We start from the raw sequence: 22,248 nt of genomic DNA on the forward strand, positions 1-22,248 counted from the left end.
TACTACTTGCATCCTCTTGACACAGTTGTTGCAAAACTATGGATTGTGAGAAAACTAGTAAAGTTTTCACTTGTTAATTAATTAGGAGTGTCTCAATTGCTGAAGAATCTATTTCATGAGTTAAAAGCCAAGGAAAATATTTTCACAAATTGTAAAGTATTATGTGAGTTTAAAGAGAGTGATGCTAAACAATAAAATCTTAATTCTAACTATGGTTTTTATGCTATTTTTCCATGACATTTTTGATTGTGAACTTGGGGCTATTCTGCAACCGCAGCTTTTTCAGATTCAAATTTTGACTTCATCAATTCCAATGTTTTACTGGAAAGTAAAACTATTGTTTTACTTTCACTTAAAGGTGAGTTATGGTATTCCATAACTCACCTTTAAGTTCTACAAAATGGCTGTATTTTTTGTAATCGTTTCTATTAAGTTTTTTGACATTTATCCATTGAAGCTTTTTATAATTCACCTTCTGCCTTCAGCTTTTAAATAATATTGTCTTTATTACCTTGCCATGAAATTATACTTTGCATAACAGTTTTATTTAGATGACACTGTATACACATTAAGCATTATAGTAAGGTTTTAGCTTATTTTATTACAGTTCAAGGTAAAAAATAAAAATAAAATCTAGCAGCCTCAAGTCAAACTGTCACGCATCAACCCAAGCTGTTGAAAACTGCCTCAGGGGGAAAACAGTGCTACCTTTTAAAAGAACACTCACGTATTTCATCCAACTCCAGATTCCCTGTTATACTACAGAGTACGTTGCAGAATGACAAGAATTTTTCGAGTGTTTGTTGCGGTTTATTTTTATATAATTTTTCTTCATTTTACACCTCTAAATAGGTTTTTCAAACCTGCAGACAGGTTGGTAAATAGACATTGACATGTGCCAGACGTGAAACACTGGTAGCACACTGAGAGCACCTAAACACCAAGAAGTGTATTTCAGGGATGAGCACTCTATTGAACATATTTTAGAAATACTGCAATAACAAAACTCTATTGATTTGTATTTCAAAAATAAATAACTGAGTGACAGCAGCCATGTTTACTGCAATCACAACCTCAGTTACTATTCACACAGATAGTAACTGGGTAAGTATACTTCCGTTATAAAGTAGGGGGAAAAATAATTATAAAACTCTTTATTTTGCTGGTTTTTAATTATTACATATAATATATATGTGGAGAATTTACCAATGGTATACTTTAGATTTACTTTAGAAATCTACATTAAAAGGAGCTAAGTGTGTCTGAACATAGCGATGTGAGGAGAGGTTGTGAGAGTTAGCGGTAGAGCAAGACGTTAAATTTTTAACATTATCTCCATATAAAAAGCAGTCCTAGCAAAGACTGCGCTGTAGGCATGAGCGCCAGAGACGATGGTGTTCTTACGGGAACACAGTAGTTAAGAAGAAGCATAACTCTGTATGATTAAGTTATTTAGCTGTGTGCAGATTCCTCTGTTGAATTTGATTCAGGGTAGCTCAGGATTGTCCTTGTTCCATAATCAAATCAGTAGATTACCGTATGATGAACAATGTATGCAACTGGCTATTACAAATGCTTCTGGGGCTGCTGAGGCATACGATCAAATAGAAACTTGTTTTATGCAAAACAAACACAAGAAAAGGAATTTTATGATGTTGTTGAACATTATTAGGCCAACATTGGCTTCCTGAGAGTTGATACACCCTATGATCATCAAGATAATTTTCAACAAATGTGAGACGGGACTTTGTATTCTTTCTAGTGATCTGCGGTTTTGATATTGGAACTCTCACTTGGATGTCATTTTTACCCATTTTCTTTAGTTTTTTTGGAATCATGAAACCATAAAGTTAGCAAAGGGTAGTGAAGTCTCCAAAGCACAAGATGTTCCAGGTTCTTTCTTGACCTCTGGGAAGAGCAGGGGTAATTTTAGCCGGCTCTCCACTCCTGGAAAAGTTTGACACCATGTGTCTGGATAACAGCTCTCTCTGTGGTTCAGAGCAGTTCTAAAGCCTTAGGAATGGTTTTGTAAACCTTTCCAGACTGATGGATGAAAATTTTTAATTTCTGGTTGTCTTGAATTTTTCTTTAATTTGTTCAGATCAGTATGTGTTGACTTTTGTGATAATTTAACATGCTTATTGTTGTTGGAAAGATTCGATTTAAGTGATTTCTTGTGACTTTTAACGAATTCATATTTTGTGATTGATATCAGTTTATGATTTAATGAACAGAGGCAATTAAGTTTTCATAAACAGTAAGACCAGTTTGGATGAATCTCTTCCCTAAGTAAATAAGATCATTACTTTATCTGACTTTATCCTTGGTTTATCTTTGATATTAAAGTTTGTTTGATAAACTGAAACATTAAAATCTACAAAAAGGCAAGAGCAGAAGAAATGTCTAAGGGACAAGCACCTTTTCACAGCATTAGATTAATATGTTATTTAACTGTGTGTAAATTTGTATTGTTCATGAGGGATTTCAGTAGTCTTTATTTTTATATTAGGTCTGGAGTAAATTATAAAAAAAATAAATAAACTTTCAACGCCTAGTTAAAAGACAACATTAACAATAAGAAATTTTTCTGGACAATAAATTGCCCCAGAAAGTATTGTGATAAATAATATTATTGTTTTGAGATCATTTTCAAGTAATATAACAATGACATAATACTATAATGTCACCCTCTCAAAGATCAGTAAACTTCAATTTAATTTTGTAAACAACTCTTAATTATGCAGCTGGAAGACATTTTATAAATCCAAAAAGAAGTTTTAAAAAATGACCAAGAATCATAAATAAATTGGAAATACAAACCACACACAACCGAAACCATAAAAGAAATTGATTATGGAGTCTCCTTCAGAAAATATTACTTATCAGAATGGAAATGATCAAATTGATTGTAATTTATCATTCAGTTAATCAAATGTTTGCTTATTGCGACAGACTTACTTGTAACATTAATAAAAAGTACCAGGAAATACCATTGTTATGGTATATTTGTCTAACCAGCTGCTGCTCTCTAAGCTCAGGAGATTGTTGTGCATTTGAAGATTGTCAGTAGATTAGCAGTTTTGGAAACAGTCAAGTCATCCTGTTTGGCAAAAACAATGCCGTTGTTACAGCCACTTAAATGCCATTTCTTCCTCTTTGTCATGCTTTTTATTGAACTTCAGCAAAACTACTTCACCACATCTAGACGCCCAAACTCACTGAGTTGCTGCCAGTGGCTGATTCGTCATTTGCGTTACAAAGGAGTTAATTATGTGTACCTAATAAAGTGGTCAGTAACTATTTTACAAGTCCAAACCCATTAAAAATTTTGATCAATCAATTAAGGCAGTTTTTTGATACAGGACTCAGAATTTCATGGGTCATGCTCAGCCTGAGATAAGCAATTTAATTAAAACTACACCTCACACTTAAACTAAACTAGGATCATCATTTTCTTGTCCAATGACAATTGTTTTGTTTTGTTTTTTTGTTGTTGTTTTTTTATTACATATTATACCTAAACACTTCCATGTTGAGAGGCTAATAATCTATCTTAATTAACTGAAAACCGAGAAGATAAATTGAGCAATTTCACTAAGATGTTAGAGTTGAATCTACGCCGTAAAATCCAAACGGTCAGTCTGTTTGCTGTGTTGTTGTCCATCTCTGCCTGGCTGTCCAATAACATGTGGCGGTAGTTTTACAGCACAAGGCTGACTTCTTTTGGTCAAGAGCAGCACTGCACACGTATTGTCACACAGTCCTCAGCTAATGAGCACATGCATGCCTGCAGAGGGACAAATGCTGGCTGGAAAAAACCTCCACATATATGCCATCTTCTGACACATTTGTTGGAAACAAGAACACAGTCAGAAAACCACACACAAACACGGCCGTCCAATCAAATGTGGCACGCTTTGTCCGCTGTCACTTGAACACTCAGTACACAGTGCATTATACTCGCTCTCAAGGAAAGAACAGCAGGTCATTGGGATTCTCCTCATGCGTCTGCCTGTTCCAGCTGCCACCTCGCTGCTTCCCTTCCTGCTCCCGTTGTCCTGTTGTCTCTTCCCCCCTCTCTTTCTCTTTTTTGCCTTCAGGTCTCTCTTTCTCTCTAACTTCTTTCTATTGATCAGACACTCATCTCACTCCTACCTCTTGCTACCCCACACTTGGAACAAATCTCTCTTTTCTCTTTGCTGCCTTCTCTAAAGATGTCACTTGGTGGGTGACTGATTCCAGCTGTGCAGAAGACTGTGTGTGGCAGCTGCAGTTGCTCTTCTGATATCCATAAAATGACTTCATGTTTGCCTGTTGTTGAATTGGATGAATCTGGCCTGCAGAGGAGGATTAACAAGGTATTTAATTATTTTAGAAATGCAAACTAAATGGAAGGTTATAGGGATTTATGCCTTTATGCAACAAAATCATAGCATGATTGTAAACTAAAAAGTGTGACATGGAGTTCAATTATTTGACTGATTCTATGCCAGATACAACCAGAGAAGCACAGAAGTATGCTGTCGCTATTATTTTTCACAATGGAGTGATATGTGCTCCACCAAAAAGGTTTAGCATGTCAGCCAACAATGTCTGATTTTCTTCTGCCAAATATTTGTTCTGCCATAATCCATGGCTAAAACAACTCCTCTTGCTTTTTATTGCTGTTGTTGAATAAATATTAGATTTGTGGACAGACACGCAGCAGCAAATCAGCATGTACTTGAAGAACAGTCACCCATTCTACAGATGCTCTCATCTGATGAACAACATGCCCACAGTCTGCTGCTGCCTCCTCCATGCTTCATCATGGGGATGAGGTGTTTGGTGTGATGTTGTGCTCCACACATAAATGTTTCTCCCACATTAAGTTTTGGATCTTGGCCTTACTTGAGCATGTTTTTCCACATTTAATTTTTTTTTCGTTAGCTCTATGTGACTTGTGGAGAACTGCAAATGGAAATTTTTATGACTTTCTTTTAGCACTGGTTTTTTTTATTGCCAGTCTTCTTTGAAGACTAGTTTTGCCGAATGCACAACTGTGAGTTTTGCTGTCAATAGATTTTTTTTCCCAGCTAAGCTTTGTGAGATGAACTGACTTCTGAAGGCAGTAACTTGCTAATCAGACCAACTTTATTTATTTATCATATTAAGAATTGCCTAGTTTAAGCACATGAAAAACATTCATGATATTTAGTTTTTATTACTTGAAAAATATTTTCAGCACTTCTTTATCACAAGACCTTAGAAACACTTGGGATTTAATTTACCAAAAATGTAAAGACTTCAAAAGTTGTGAATTATTGCTTAGGGAATTATATTTTGTTTCTTAAAAAAACATTCTAGAAACTTTATTTATGATTTTCATTGTTGCTGGGTTATTTTTAATGCACACAGGATGTAACATTATAGTCCTTTATTTAAACAGGAAAATCTCTTCAGACATCAAAACAACATATAGCAATAAAATCATTCATTTTACAGTTATTTTATTTGAGACTTGCACAGCATTTTACAAACTTTGTATCATCTAATTCTTTAGTTTACTCTTGCACTTGAAGGAGAATCACATTGGTAGGGAGAAAGGAAACTGTCTTATTTCCAGTCCATAATAAGGCCAATAAACAAAAGTTCTGCCAGGACTCACTTCCTTTCAGTTTATTACTATCCCCACCCTGACCGATATTTCCTGGCTGCTCATCCAAACAGTAATTGAAAACACTTCCTTTGACTTATTGATTGTGTTGGTGAGTCTAAGCAAATATTTCAGTATTCTTAATCTCTTCCCTTTCTCCTTCTAGTCTCTATCGTCGTTCTGTGGTGTTCTATTTTTGTGTGCGTGTCTCTTAGTTTCAAACTACACAGAAAGTAGAAACTGGCTGTGTTTCTTGACACCAACAGACGTCTGATGAAAGGAATAGCATGGTAACAGACACAGCATTTCGAAATTCCATCCTCAGATATTGGTGCTTACCCACCACATTCCAGGATGTAATAAGAAGATCCACAGAAGAGCTTCTGTGTCATAAGCTTCTTAGATGTAAATCTCTGCCCATCTCACTCCCTCAGACAGAAACTGTACACTGTCTAGCACCAAGCAGGCCAGGTAACATTAGATATTGCTAATATATTTTATGTCTGATGTTATTTATAAATGATCAGTTTGTGTTTCATGGCAAGCATTAGATCTAAGAGGTGTGGGTAAGGGAGCACCTGCAGCACTGAGGTTGGTCTTGAGGTAACTTAAGGTCCTTTCCTCCATTTCATTCTCTGAAAAAGAAGAGATTCAGTAAAACTAGATGACACACCTCAGCAAATCAACATGTACTTGAGAAAAATTCACAGTTCCCCAAAGTCAACCATAAAGGTGACAGACACGGTTGCACCTTGAATCTCTCTCCGCTATGAAAACACTGAGATGTGTTAGAATATACTGAGCTGTAAAATCAAAGGTGAAAGAAAAAGGAAACAAAAGATAGAAGAGAATAAATTCATCCTTTGCTGTGGTAAACTACCGCACAGGAGCTCATGTTCTGAAAACATTAGAATAATCCAGAATTTAAATTGTGTATATTCTAAATGAAATAATCTTGACATTTACATAAATTATGTGACTGTCAGGGTTTCTACATGAAGGAGTTGAGTGCTTTGGAAGAGAAACAGATCTGCAGCATCACAGATCCTCCACTGTGCCCAACAACGTGCATGATGTCGCCTTTTCACATGAACATCCTTTGTTATATAAAATCTGCTTTGTAGTCTCAGTTGTATTGTGTACACAAAAGTATTTTATTTATTTATTTATTTATTTATTTATTTATTTATTTATTTATTTATTTATTTATTTATTTATTTATTTATTTATTTATTTATTTATTTATTTTATTATTTAATTTTTTTATGGGATGGCTCCTGAAATACCAATTCTTATTGTACATTTTTTTTTCTTTTTTTTTTTATTTAACTTTTACCTCAGGTGTACTTACTTATCTTCATTACTGATTTATGGAGCTCAACACACCTCTGAATTATTGAATGGCATGTGCTCTAGAAGATAAATCTCTAGATATGCTGATTAGTGAAAAATATAGCTTAAAAAACACAAAACAGTTCTATTTATGTTTCAATAGTTTTGAGGGTACCAATCAGTATTTCCCAAATAACAATTAAAAAAAAATACACAAATGCCACAATACAAACTTTTTCCCCTAGGATCCCCACACCCTCATCCCAGATGTAACTTTATTTTATTTATTTTTTTGACCCGTTGAGACAAAAGAAAAACGCCACACATTCCACGTGATGAGCCAGCATGCTGCTTTCCTGTTTTAAGGTGTGTTTACTGACCGAAGAAAAAGAAAATCTGATTTTACGGTGTCTCGTTTGCCGGTCACCAGCCAGGCAGGTCAACCTGAAAATTGTCCGATTCCGGTCACCTGTCTAACAGACGGAGCATTTTTAGTTTATATTATGTAATAGTTTTTTTTATTACTATTATTTTTATTATTATTTTGCTCTCAGGCAATCTATTCTTTATTTACCTTGCTTAACTTGCTTTGCTGGTATTTATATATACTATGATATCAGATCCCTAAAAGAGCAATGCTGAGTTATTTAGTTAAAGCTGTATTAGAATCAAATATGTAACAGTGCAGTGTTGTTATAATAATAATATTCTTAATACCAATATCATGTGATTCATAAAACTTAGCTTAGATTTGAACATTGTTGAGTGAAAAAAATCACCCTCACCATTTTGCTTTTATAACTTGAATGCATTTTGGCAAAGAACTGAGTCTAAATTTGTGTCTAAATGTGAATGAATAAATTTTGCATTCATAAATCATATATATATATTTTTTTTCTTCTCTTCCCCCCCACCCCCCACAAAAATGTCATATCGGTCTGCTACTGGCCTGTAAAGATGTGTTCATTGTTCACATGTCTACACTCATAATTAAGGCAATAAGAAGGAAATCTTAGTATCTTTTAAAACAGAACACCTGGATTATCATAGTTGCTGTATTCATGATTTTCTCACAGCTGTCATTTAAATTTAGACAGCCTAAAGCATCAGTGATCAACATAATCTACATAAACATGGGAGGCTGTTGGAGTTCAAGTCATTCAACATTTTTTTTTTTTGTCATATTAGCTTCTCTTAACCTTTCTAGTGTTTTTCTCTGTCTTCACCTGCTTTTTTTCTCCTCCTGTGTTTATCAATCTTCCCTCACTCGCTCCGTTGTCTCATCTCCTCTGTTTACCTGTCCTCACCTTGCTCGTTACAATTGCCGTACACCCCATAAACGTCTCTCCTTGTCACCGGCACATTATTTCTGCATAATTTTTTGTTTTTGTCTCCGGTCCTAAGCATAATATTTTCCTGCAGGCAGGAGGCATTGCGCTGTGCTGCTGAACGTGTTGAACGCACCCCCGTTCCCTCTTTCTCTGGCTATTTCACACCTGGCTGCTTCCGTCTAATATATCTCCCGACTTCCCAGCGCAGTACACCACAACAGTCATTAATTGGAAGGAAAAGGAAATCATATACTCTCTTCACAGATCGAGCTGCAAACATCCTGCATGAGTTAATATCTGCTGTGCTGCCTGCAGCTGTAGCAATAGCCCAGTTTTATAAAGCATTAAACTTTGATATTTTAATTTGTCTAGCAGTGTAAAACCAAACTGTAGAACTAAGAAATTCATCAGTGTGTGGGGACGTTTAGCATATATTTATGTTTGCCACAAGCCATTAATTACCCCCCACCTCCCACCATCCTCAATGAATTCCATCAACTAGTGCCATGAAAAAGTATTTTCTCCCTTACAGATTGCTTCTGTTTCACACTCACACCTAAATGGTTCAGATCATTAAATAAATTGTATTACTGCTGGTCTGACTTAATTACATACACCACTATCACCACCATGTTAGCCTTCCTTTTTTCGATAATTTTCTGAACTTTATATTGTGTTAGTTTGACTGAACTGAACCAAGGGAACTAAAGTTTTAGTTGTTAAGAAGTGACCTGGACGAGTAGTCGATTTCCACTAGTCGTATATTTTCTTGGTCATCCTCTCCTTGGAATGTAATGGTTCAATGATTCTCACAGGTTTGCAGGAGTATCAAAGACTTAGGAATTATGTTGTCAGTTAGATACATGTCATTTATTTATCATCTTTTTCTTGAATTTCTTACCTTTCTGAGAGCTTTTAGCCTACTACATGTCAGAAATGTTTTATTTTAAAGGGGTTCATTGGTTCCACAGGTCTGGCACTGATTAGGCCTGCAATTGTATGAATTTATTTGGATATTGCATATTACTTAACATTTATGGAAATGCACCAGGATTAGATAATAAAGGCTAATTGTTATCTATTTTCCTGATTTTGTTTACTGCAAAAAGAAATATGTTTAGAGACTGCAAAAACAGAAGGAATCTTTTCATCTTTTCACTGCACATTACATAATAATTTTAATATATAACTAAAAGTCTACACAGCATCTGTTAGATAATTAAATTTAAGTACCAACTGGAAGATATAAATATACAGTATGAATAATTGGATTTCTACTGTCCTCTTGTAGCTGCATTCATGTGGCCATATTATACTTTTCCTTCCTTTTTAACTCATCTTTTATTTTCTTCCACCCAGTTTACGCTCTATGCAGAATGGATCTATTTTTTTGTCTTGTTCACTTCATAACTGCCTTGACAAGTCTCCCATTGATTGTGCTTGTAGATTAGAATTGATTTTGCTCTTCCCTGTATTTTCCTTTCTGTTTGCTCTTTCTCGTTATGATGAGCATTTTCGTCACTCCATTCATCAGAACGATGGACTGAAAGATTTTCACCCTCAGGATCTGTACTATTGTATTCTGTGCAAATGGAAAAACCCTCAGCAAACATCTAAATAACAAAACTAACTGTCCAGGTGTTTAAGGTAATGACTAAAAAAATCTTGTGTGTTTTTGACTCGTTCTACTGCAGAGACGAAGACTTCTCCCATACCGTCCTCCAAAGCACCGCAGAAGGCCGAGCCTCCGGTGGGCAGAGCTGCCAGGGTCGTCACATTTTTCTCTCCTTTGTTGTTAGGGATGATGCTGTTGTTCATGTGGTGAGCGCCAACACACACATGTTCAAATTGATTTTGAACTTCACTGGTACAGTCTATATTAACATGTCAATGCATGACTTTATTGTCATAAAAATGTTTCATATTCCAAGAGTAACTCCTGTGTGGGGGAGTTTATTTTATGACCACCGGAGATTTATTTTCTTTCTTTCTTTTTACAGTTTCTTCTGCAGAGTCTATTTGAGGTCGAAATGAAATGCAATACAAGTGTTTGTGATTTTGTATAGAGCCGACACAAAGCTTTGGAAATGTAAAAATGCAACTTGCACTTTTCCTCTTTTTTTTCTTTTTCTTTTTTAGTTGACAACAGTTTGTATTGGTATTTGATTAGATAGATCAAAACAAAGTAGTGCATACCTGTGAAGAATAAATCCAAAAGGATAAATTGATTTTTCATTTTCCTACAATTGTAAAAGAGAAAGTGTAGCTTTCATGTGTAATCAACCTAACTGCACTAGCTCTTTGAATAACTGACTTTCAGCTTCATGTTTTAGGTTTTGCTAGTTTTACACTTTGCCAGATGGATTTTTCTATGTCCATTCTTCTATGCAACACAATTAAGATCAGGCAGAGGGATAGTATCAATGATCCATTTTCAAATTCTGCCCTAGAATAATAGTTGGATATTGTCCTGGCTTTGACTGGGTCACCAAGGTACGTCTCTGTTCCTGTTGAATCAAAAGAACCCAATTTAATGATGCTGCCTCCACTATGTTTTACTTAAGGATGCTCAGAACATCTTAACAGACCAAGTTACATTTTAGCATAGGACCTTTCTTTGCTATCACAGCACAATTATTGCATCCATTGAACTTGTGAGTTTGTGGAAAGTTTCTGCTTGAATTTCTTTGTAGGATGTCAGAATACCTTCCCTCTTCAAGTTCAAGTGGTATGAATACTTTGTCAAGTTACTGCTAATCAGATTGGATGGTTTATAAAAAGACAAGAGATGATATTTTTGATGGTTCACAGCTTAAATTGCTTTGTTTTTTGTTCTTTCTGCCTCTCCAGATGTTTTAGTCCCATGGAGTGACAACAGGTGGGAGGAAGAACAAGATAAAGAGGCGGAGGCTGGTGTTTTTTCTATTTTGCACATGTTTTTGAGGATACAGTGCATTGATCATATCTGTCCATCACACAGTTACTCACCAAAATTTCTTAAGAGGGGAAATCAGACAGTCATTGTTGGCTGACGGGGACAAAGACATTCTTCAGAGGAACATTTGCAAACGACAACGTCGACAACAAGAGCAGCAGCAGAGGCAACAGAACAACCACGACAGCAGCAGCAGCAGCATCAAAGTGATTAATGTTACGCCCCTGTGGCTTCGATGAGCCGCGGCAGACTGATTTGTTGGTTTGTTTGGTTCAGGAATCTCCTCCTCTGAGCAAGAAAGCAAACACATTGTTATTTTTTACTCATTAATTGACTTTCTCCCTTACTTTTAAACTGCAGAGTGCTTCACAGACAAACGCACACTTATCGCAGTCGTGCCTTTGTGTGTGTGGCTACTGTAGCGCCCCCACATACAGCTCAACCATCATGCCAAAGACTCATAAGCACCCCGACCAAGTGGCTCCAAATTCTTTCACTGAGCTTCCCGAAGCTTGTGCCTGTGCTCAAAAAGTGTGTACATATGCAAGTGGAGTGGTGATGCTGAAAAGTGCTATATGTATCAAACCTGAGGATATTTGCAGGTCCTGTTTGTGTACACACACACGCACGCACACACCGTTTAAACAAAGACGCCACTGTAAGCCTCCATCAGACGGTGCTCCGCACGCCTCCGACGCCTGAATCGAACCGTTGGAGGGAGCCTTTGTTCGATCTGGGGACTAACACTTTGAAGAATTCAGTAATGGTAGCTCGACTTATTTAGACCGTTAGCTTTACATTGTGCTTACAGTGACTGATAAAAAGGACCTGGATTGTAAGAAAAAAAGAAAAAAAAAACAAAGATAAAAATAATTTAAAAAAATAAGGTAAATAAAAATGAAATAAAAATAAAAAGAACAAAAATAAAGTGGTTTTCAGACGAAACATTTGTTTTCTCACAAATTTGCGTTTGGTTTGACTTTGTTTTTACAGCAACATTGCATTTTGGATCTGACATGAGCTACAGTACGTTGGTTTCTGTTTCTGCTCTGTGCTGTAAAAAAAAAAAAAAAAAAAAAACAATAACATGAATCTGTTTGCTTTCCAAAGTCTGGCGCCTTTACAAACATTTTATTATTTTTCAGTTTACATTTTAATAGCCAATATCAGCAGGTATTATTATGTTATTCAAATGAATATTGATGTGTTTATTGTAATTTTTGAATTTTATGGACAAATAATAAAAAGATGCATATAGGGCTTTAGTTTTTTTGTTTGTTCCCTTTGTTTTTTTTTTTTTTTTTCAGACATTCATAATGGCTTACTTTCTTGATTCTATTTTGTAAACTATGATATGTAACTTTAACAATGAACAAAGTTTATTATTTAATATTATTAATAATGATAATAATAATGTATGTATTAGCATTAGAATGTCGTAACCTGTACCTGGGGTCTTTTTTATAGATGTATATACAATGACAGGTTTCAACCATTAAATGTGACCATTTCACAATGAATTCTGATGAACTGGCGTCATTTTCATGTCGACCTTTTAGAACAGAATACAATGGAAATGTAACAAGTTGGTGTATCTCTTAATAATCACCTTCAAAGTGTACCGCATCAAAATGTTATCATACAGATGAATTCTTTACTCCCCAATTAGTAACCGTAATCACAAAATTAATTTTAATTAATTTTATATTCTACTTCTGGGTTCCCACCCAAGTTTTCATTGGGTGGAAAACTTTTTGATTAATAAACACTGAAAATCTTTAGACTAATTATATTATTCAAAGAAATATATAATATATAATTCAAAGAAAGTTTCATCACCTAGAATTCAGAATTCTGTTATAAAATATCAGAACTCCAACATTGTATGTCAGAAAAAGGTAGTGTGTGAAATTTGGTCACAAATAAAAAGTAAGACGGTGCTTCATAGCGATGCAACAAAAATATGTTCATTAAGTGTATGTCTGATATTCATTGGTTATTATTGTCATCAATGTCAAATCAATGGTAGAAGGCATGTTTATAATCCAATTCATATGCAATGCAAAGTGCTTTACTGAACATCAAAGGAAAGTCAGAAAATAACAAAGCATAACTATAAAAGTGTTGCATAAAATGCAAGTTTAGATAAAGGCATAAGATTTAAATAATTCAACAGTTTCTAAGATAGAAAAAATAAGATAATTTTTATTAGTCTCCTATAGGAGAACTTTACCTTGGAAGCAGGGGCAAAATTGCAATACAACAATAAAATAAATAGCTAGTTGCTGGTTTTATACAGATGATATTGATATTGTGGCACTTTTGCAACAAGTGGTGGGAAAACTTTTGATCCAACACCAAAGCAAACAGGTTTTAAGTGTTTTTGAGCCCAATTGAGTATGGATCTCAATCCATGAGTTTCTAAGACCAAAATAATAGTTTTGGTTTTGGAATAAAATGCAAAAGCAGATTAAAAGGACATAAAATGGTTATGCAATTAAAAAAATTAAGAACAGTGGAAGAGAACCAAATACATAAGTAAAAACCATATTCAACATTTCAAATGGTTTCAAACGCCTGGGAAAAATGATGGCAAGAAGTATTGAACCAATTCAAACACAGCAGAGCTACCATCTGACTAATGTTAGTTTGTTATGTTTAGTTCATCTTTTCACAGTGGCTTTGAGAAAATGTCGAAAAACACATTTTGTCATAAGTATCAAGTTGTCAATGCGCGTAAAGTAAAAGGGATCATCATGAGAACACTGTCAGCAAATCAAGCTCGACTTATGCAGTAGTAAAAGCAGGTGAGTCATAAAAATCTTTATCTTGTGATTCATCACAGCAAAGGTGAGTAGCTTCTGTTCCCTTGGGAGAAAGAGAAGTTTTATTTTTCAGTCAAATAAGAATGCACTTTGATAAACTCATCCAGATTTTTACATATCTTCCAGAAATTGCCATAAAGTCTATTTCACCTCATGTCTGTAGCCAACATGCAGTTTTCATTAGTTTATTGCTATCATCTTTTTGCTACATCACACATAAAGATAACTGGACCTAATGTTTCTTGAATTGTTTACAAACCAGACATTCTTTTCATATCACATTTAAATTTTTGAGATCATAAAAAATACTATCAAGTATCAGACAAAAAATATTTGAATAAGTTCTACCTAATAACTAGTCATGCAATTATGATCACGATGCAGAATTATGGTTCAATTAATGCAAGCTGTCTAGATCTTGAAGCAGCCAAACAACCACAAACCACCACACTGCCACTGTGATTCCTCCCACAACTCGCTCTTTGTGCTCTGGGGAAATCTGATGGATGCCGATTGATTTCTTTCTCGTCAAGTCCTGAATTTCTTAGACTGGGGCAAAGTTTCGCATTTAAGGATCTTTTAGTTCATTTCATGTTGTCATACAATTTCCATATATGTGTTTCTTAAGTCAGTAAGTGGTGCAGTAATTAGACCCGGGTGTAGCTAGAAAAATGAAACTCAGCTTTCTAAAAAGATGAGCTTACTCTAAATTAAAGGTGTATAGTCGGATGGTCTAAAATATGGAAACATTATAATAAGGAATCTATACTTGATCAGTGAATTATAGCATAGTATTCTCTACACATACTGTTAGCCCTTGTATAGATGAGTAAAATGCCTAAAAATTCCTCCTCCATTCCACTCTAGGTCCTACGATAATTTAACACTTTTATGACTAAAGTGCCAATTTTGTATTTGATGCAGCCAAACTAATTGGTCTGCTGAATGAGATTATTTCGCTCACACCCTCTGAGTTAATAAAGTGATAATAACAGCAGTTTTGGAAACCTCCTACAGGTGCTTCAAAATGAACTCTGTTCATGCCTCTAAAAAATAACAAAGAGGGAAATTTTTTATGGTCTTTGACTTGCAGCTATTCAGCATGTATTATAAATGTCCCACTGGCGAGGGTTAGAGTTGTGAAACAAAAGAAATGAATGCAAACTTCTGGAAAGATCTTCAACCTTTTGATAACTATTGAACATTATAGTAGATCGTTTCAAAAGAGAAAATAGAAATAGCCATTACTATTCTCTGTTTTAGGAGTACGCAGTATGTCCATGTGTTTTATGGTTTTAGGAACATTGTTTAGCAATGGATTTTTTCTGCCTTCTCAATGGCTGACAATACAATAAAAACCACTAAAAACTGTTAGGACATTATCTGCTCTTTGTTGCTGATGTAGTTTCTGAGAAAAACGATGTCATTGTATGAGCACATTCATTTTAAAAGTCAATAGAGCACAATCGTGTCACAATTGAGTAACGATATGCACAACTCTTTCCTTGGTGCCTGCGTAATTGTGTGCCTGTTTCGAAACAAAATGCTAAAGCATAATTGCACCTGTTTGATCAATATGGCTCATTTAACGTGACACTAATACCTCATACCTTTTAAGCAACAAATGTCGCTTAAAAGTAAGAAAATCTCTCCAAACACTTTCCATTGCTGCTGTTTTATATTGTTTACTTAAATTCCTGAACATGGCATGAAGCATGAAACATTTCTTTTTAAGTCCAAATCTACCTCAAAGTTGTTGTTTTTTTCCCCTGTTGAAACATGTTTAAATCTAGGAGTGAACAGCTTTGTAACAGCTGCGATCTCCCAGTAAGAAGAGAAACACCTTGCATGTAAAGCTGCACTCGAGCTTTCCCTGAGCTACGTTTTGCTCTGCAGCGCTTTGCTCTCTTCAGGTTTACCACCTCTGGCAGATGTGCATTAGCCCTCCTCAGAACTGAGACATGGGGCATAACCTTCACTAGATGCTTTTTCCCACTCTGAAAAGTCAGAGTTGTCATTCTGAGAGAAGAAAATCCTGGCCACTTCCAAACAAATTTCAGGAAACTGCGTGATGTTCCTCTTTGGTGTGTCACATATAGTGAGGTCTGTGTAGGACAATAGATAGCTGTTGGCTAAAGCCAGATGTGTAAAGTGCATCAGAACCCTCAGTGTCCATTTCTTTGTTCAGCCACTCTTTCTATTGATAAGGTCACTTAAACATACCTTGTAGTTGAATTCATTGACAATACTTGGTCACTGGATCCTTTTCAGGCTTTCATCCTATTTTTGGCAAGTCTCTTCAAGCTTTGTAGCATGAACAGCGGGCATAATCAAAACTGGTTTGCTGTCATATCACTTCATGCAAATCGTTCCATCCTCAGTGGTAACGTGTTGAAAAAGATCTTTCAGTTATTATCCTCTGCATTTCTTCTGCTTTCATCCACACTTTGGATGAATGTGAAGAACCAATCACAGTAAACCTTTCAGAGTCTGAGACAGATGACCTATCACCAAGCTTTCTAAAGCCAGAGCTTCCACCTCTGAGTTGTGTCCAGTAACCCCAGTAACTCCATTACTTGTGACAGAGAATAAACTTCTGGGGGGGGAACAGTATAGGAAGTCTATTAAAGGTTTCTTTGTAGATTTATTTATAAAACATTATGTGGCATTTTGTACTGTAGTAAACAGTACTGCAATCATCCCAGAATGCATTTTTGAGATTGTGCTACAGTGGTAGATGATTGACTCATTGTAATGCTTTTTACAGATATTTACCCAGGACAAACATTTTAATTAAATTCATCTTGAATTTGAAGGCTTTCTGAAGCATTTTGTAGAGGTGACATCATTTGTATGAATGAGATAAAAGCAGGATTTAATTATGTTTATTTTATTTATTTATTTACTGTGATGCTGCATCTACATTAAAATCAGAATTTATTTTAAGGATTTTTTTGCACACTTTTTATCACAATTGAAAGGAAGTGTGTTGTTTCTTTAAGAGGGATTTATTCATTTAAACTTTAAGAGGGAAGAGATGTAGCACCACTTTAAAACTGTGGGTCAAACTGATACAAGACCGTTTTGGATCAGCTTTCATGCACGTACATTTAAGACGAAAAAAATGCAGGAAACCGTGATGGAGATGCTTTGGGGTCAAAATTTCCTTTCTGACCTTTTGCTCTCACTCTCCCTGTCTGTCTCCCCTCAGTCTGTCTAACTGTCTGCCTCATCTTTCTCTCAAGCTCTCTTTCTGTCATTATGCTGACAAGCTCTGGCAGGCCGATTTGGAGGCCGAGGACAAATCAATACACCATCTAACAGCTGTCAGCTGGGGTCCTCTGTGTGTGGGGGTGTGTGCAGAGCGGCGATCTGCTGGCGTGGTACCGCATTCATTACTCCTTCCTCTCTTCCATCCCCGCTCGTATATAGTGGCTGGCCTTTTTCTTTTATTTAATGAGGGTGTCAATGAGAACTCAATTAATATTTACAATGACAATGAATTCAATAAGGAGGGTGAAGAGGACACCAGTTTTATTATCCTTGTCATTGTCAGTGCAGAGAATCTACTGCGGTTTGCTCCTGTAGTCGGAAAACAGGATTTGTGAAACTTGAATTTAAACCTGTAAAACTTTAATTAAATTACCATTGAAATGTCCAGGCTTACCTTCAGTATCTGCAGCCAGGGAGTGATCTACATTAACCTCAAGTAAATGGGAAGGAGTGTATCTGTGTGTGTGTGTGTGCGTGCGCGCCATCCAGAGTCTGTCAGTTCCAACCAGACTGGCCAAGTCTAATGACTACTTTGACCTTTCACTGAAAACGGGATGAATGGCGTGATATCTGCTTCCCTCTCACCTCTGCACCCGCTTCTGGGCTCTCACATTTTTTAAATACTTACATCTTACTGCCTCTTTTTCCTCTGCTAAAGCTCATTAGTTGATGTTCTTAAAATTCTTTCATATAAAAATCTCAGTCCATGTTTTTCAATTCCTATATGTCGTTCTTCTATGGAAGCTGGATTTCTGAAATTTAGCTTTTTAATCCACTTTTGTTTTATTTTGCTCACTAGCTCATTTAGCAGCAGTATGTTGTTTACTGTTGTCATCTGTGGTCAAACAAAGTTTGCTAAAATTGTGAACGTTGAATGCACTAGGAAAACTTCTCAAACAGAAATCAAACACAATCCAACCTCCTGACCTGATGGTTTATTACATTTTTTTTTTTTGTTAATTTTTGCAAAGAATTAAGCAGCGCATAACACTTAAGTGGAAAGAATTTGATAGAGTTTCTTTTTATATTTTGCTTAAAAATAATTGCTGGTTGTAATATGTTTTTATATTGACTCAATAAAACATTGAACTTTGTGTTTGCCACGTTGAAAGGTTCAAAGGATTTGAAAATATTTTGCAAGGAACTGATGGTAATACACACATCTAAGATCATACATTAAATCACCATGAACTAAAAAATTATCCAACTCAATCAAAAAAAAATTGTAAACACTTTTAATGTATTTGATGAAAAAGTAGCATTCAGTAGATACAAACAGAAAAGCACAACATCTAAACAAACTTTAAATATTACTATAAATGATAGTGAACCCTATTGTGAATGAATCAACGAAGTGGAAAGTTGCTTCTCTGTTTTTAATGAGGAAACATCACAGGTTGTTAATGGACCGGAATTAAAGTAATTTGTTGTTTGTCCACTAGAGGGAAGCAGAGACACTAAGCAATTCCATGCTCTGTCTATGGTGCTGAAAGGCACTTTAATCTCTGTGGTTCTCTCCAAGGTTCTGAATCTTACAAAGCTTTTGAATATTATGAACTAAGGTTCATATCGAGGGTCTCTTCTGTTCATGTTAGCAGCAAAACTCAGCACTGTTGCTAGGACACAGGGCCTTTTGTATTTATTACATATTTGCAACAGGGCCGCATAAGGACAAGATCAAAACTGGTGAAAGATTTCTTGAAAATTTCACATATCTTAAATGGAAGAAAACAGGCAACCCATGCACAACTAGCTTCATTAGTGGGACTTAGAATCAAATCCATGTAAATGATCTTTGCGATAACTGCTGCAAAGTTATTGCCAAGATTGTCTGGGATTGTTTTCCCCCATGCCAAACTCATGATAATCCTAAATTCTGAGAAAGGTCAGTGTAATAAAGTAGATGGTGATTTTCTTTGATGCGAAAATTGCAATATAAAATATGCAGGCTTGATAAGTCACATGACTTCTGAGTCATCTCATCTCCCTCTTTGTACGTCCTCAAAATTAAGATGGCTCATTGTGAAGCAGAACAACAACAATCCAGCACATCAAAGGCAGAGACGGGTCCTTCAAATGACAAAGCAGATGTGCGCCGCGGCTCCGCTCCATATGCAGATTTGGGGGGAAGCAATAAGTAGAACGAATATCAGAGATTAGACAGAACATAATTAGAAACAAAAGAAAAACAAGCTCCTGAGTAAAATATGAAATCCTTAATGACGGCCCACAGAGATGCGATTAAGCAAACGATTGTAATAAAGACATTTCATTAAAAGGGATTAAACTTGCCTTACACAATCCCAGATATTTAATAGAGACATCATTAAAATTGAATTTTTCATATGAGAAGTGAAATTTAAATTTATCGCCTGCCAAGTTTCAGCATTTGAGCAGATGAATCTATTTTAAAAATCTTCCACTCAGCAGGTTTGCCTAAAATTAACCGCAGGAGCTAATATCATCTGCCAGTCACAATTTAGTGCTGGACTCACTCTGCCTGAAAGCTTGACTCTGGAAATTTCATTTTTATCTGAACTAATGGTGTAATATTTCCCACAGGCATCATTTTGGCTTTGGTTTGAAGGAAAATTCCTTCTTTTGATTAATGGTGAGATTAGATTCTCATTAAATGTCCACTGATCTTTCATCAGTTTACTTCCTTAACTGATCGTTTTTAGAGTTAATCAGTGCCAAGTCATTATTATGTGGTCTCCTACCCCCTCTTGTGGAAAATATTTTTAATTTTATATGCAGTTTTTAATTTGCATCTATTTTAGATAAATTAAACTTTGTTATCAAGAGTTACATAACTACTGTCACAAAAATTATTCTTATTTTTCACCTGCTACCCATGGCCTCCCTACAGATTTCTTTTGTTTTTGCTTAAATGCTTCAGATCATCAAATAAAATGTTATATTCAATAAAGATGCACTGTAAATATTGATTAAGCAGCGAAAGCTATCCAAACTGACATGGCCCTGTGTAAGAAATTTAAGAAAATAATAAAAAGAAGAAGAAGAAATTGCACCCTAAACCTCAGATCTAGTTGAGTTACTGAATAGCAACGACTGACATCAAATGTTTATGATAACTGGCAGTGTGTTTTGGTCATTTCTCCTTTGCAGAAATAATTTATTTGATCCATGACCGATGTGGAGAGCCCTCTCTCAGGGAGGCTATTTTTGTCCAGTCTTTATCTAATTATTAAATCTTGAACACTGACTTTACCTGAGGCCAGTGCAACCTGCAGAGTTTCCTATTTTATTTAGTGTTGGTTTGGGACTTCCTGGTTCAGTCTTTGATGTATACTCTTGGACTTTGTTTTTGGTTGACCAGCCTCTCCTGGACATGTTTACTAGTCCTGCATGATTTCTTCTGTTGTAAATAAATACACCAACTTTGGTTAGCTTTGAAATAGGTTTGCTACACTTTGGTTTTGTTTTTCTACATCATTGATTTTTTTTTTAAATGATGCTCTGCTTTTGGAAATCTTTTAAAAGGGTTTATGTTTAAATTAATTGTAAAATTTCCAGATCACATAATAATCAGGAATGAGCTTGACTTGTGAAATTCAGCCCAGCTTTCAAAAAAATGTAGTTCAATCACAATTAATTAATTAATTAATTAATTAATAAATAAAGGGGGTTAAGTGTTTGGTTTTTTTTTTCATACTGTCCAGTGAGTTTATTTAGGCCCCCAGCCTCCTTAGTGAATAAAATCATCATTTAAAAACTACATTTTGTTTCTACTTTTATTTATTGTGGAAAAACAATCTTTGATATTCTGAAACATCTACACAAAACAAAAAAAGTTAAAACAGAAGAAATCTGTATGGGGGCAAACATTTTTTGACTCAACTACAGAAAGTAAAATAAATAAAATAAATAGGACTCAAACCAGCCCAAAGCAGTGCTGTCTAATCCCAACAACATATTTTAGCGTTGAAAGATGTTATGGTCTTTAGTAGAAAGCAGCACTCAAAGACCCAAATGAAAGAAAGATTCTACCAGAGAAAACATTTTTAAATATATCCAGTGTGAATTTGAAACTTTGCTTTGCTCTAAATCTTGACTAATTTCTTGAGTTGCCTGAAGATACATTCTTACTTATTTATTTTACCAAAAGCTTAATGGCAAGCGCAACGTCCTGGCAGTCCACTGCTATGCCTTGCCAGTAATCAGTTACTCTGTTGGGGTAATAAGTCAGCCAAAGAAGGAAATTCAGACCTCAGATGAAAGCTGCTCATGAAACATGAAAGCTACTCGCAATGCTTGGTGAATTCCACCCGAAATCCAGTATCCACAGGCTATATATTGTACACTAAGTGCAAAGAAGGAGGCAGATGAACAGCAAGCATAAGAGCCACTATCCAAGATGAAACATCTATGCTCTAAGAATGCATCAGGAAGATGGCCCCAAGGAAAGAAGAGCTCAGTGAATATTCCAGACAAAAGAAGCTGAAAGAGATAGAATGAGAAAAGCCTTCATAGAAGGAAAAACCTTGAAAACACCCTGTAGATAAAAACTGTTTAGTTCATCAAAGGCAAAACAATATTGCTAAAAATAATAGACTTTACCTTCTTGTTTTGCAGGTAAAACTTTCTCATGCATTAATGAACAATTATTTTTGCGGAAGACTGAATCAAGGCTAAACTATTAACACCTGATTCCAATCATTCAAAAAGTAAGGTTTTATGACATGATACCGTGCAAATATTATAAATGAGGGTCCCTGAATCACTAAATACCCTCTAACATGTAGGAGGTGTGGCCTATACATCACCTACAGAAAGTACTGTATTATGAGCTTTTTATTAAGGAAACCATAGATATGATGTGCTTAAGTGTGCAGTGCTTCCATGAAATCTGGTTATCTTAGTCAAAATTATGCTAAAATATATTTTGTTAATATA

The 22,248-nt window shown here is 35.4% G+C and overlaps 1 protein-coding gene across 9 annotated transcripts in view; it reads left to right on the forward strand.

Moving 5' to 3' along the window:
- cntfr (ciliary neurotrophic factor receptor) overlaps positions 1 to 12,752 on the forward strand; it is a 358,007-nt gene extending 345,255 nt beyond the window's left edge. For 8 of the 9 annotated variants that reach the window (XM_044096391.1, XM_044096393.1, XM_044096394.1 and 5 more), the window contains 2 exons: positions 9,993 to 10,119; positions 11,149 to 12,751. In XM_044096391.1, coding sequence (XP_043952326.1) covers positions 9,993 to 10,119; position 11,149 — 128 coding nt within the window. In that variant the 3' untranslated portion in view covers positions 11,150 to 12,751. Of the gene's footprint in view, positions 1 to 9,992; positions 10,120 to 11,148 lie in introns of all 9 variants that reach the window. The other variant, XM_044096395.1, reaches the window with a different exon arrangement.
- The last annotated feature ends 9,496 nt before the right edge of the window (positions 12,753 to 22,248 follow it).

Source organism: Gambusia affinis, linkage group LG17, assembly GCF_019740435.1.
Source record: "Gambusia affinis linkage group LG17, SWU_Gaff_1.0, whole genome shotgun sequence".
In the NCBI taxonomy this organism is placed as follows: Eukaryota; Metazoa; Chordata; class Actinopteri; order Cyprinodontiformes; family Poeciliidae; genus Gambusia; species Gambusia affinis.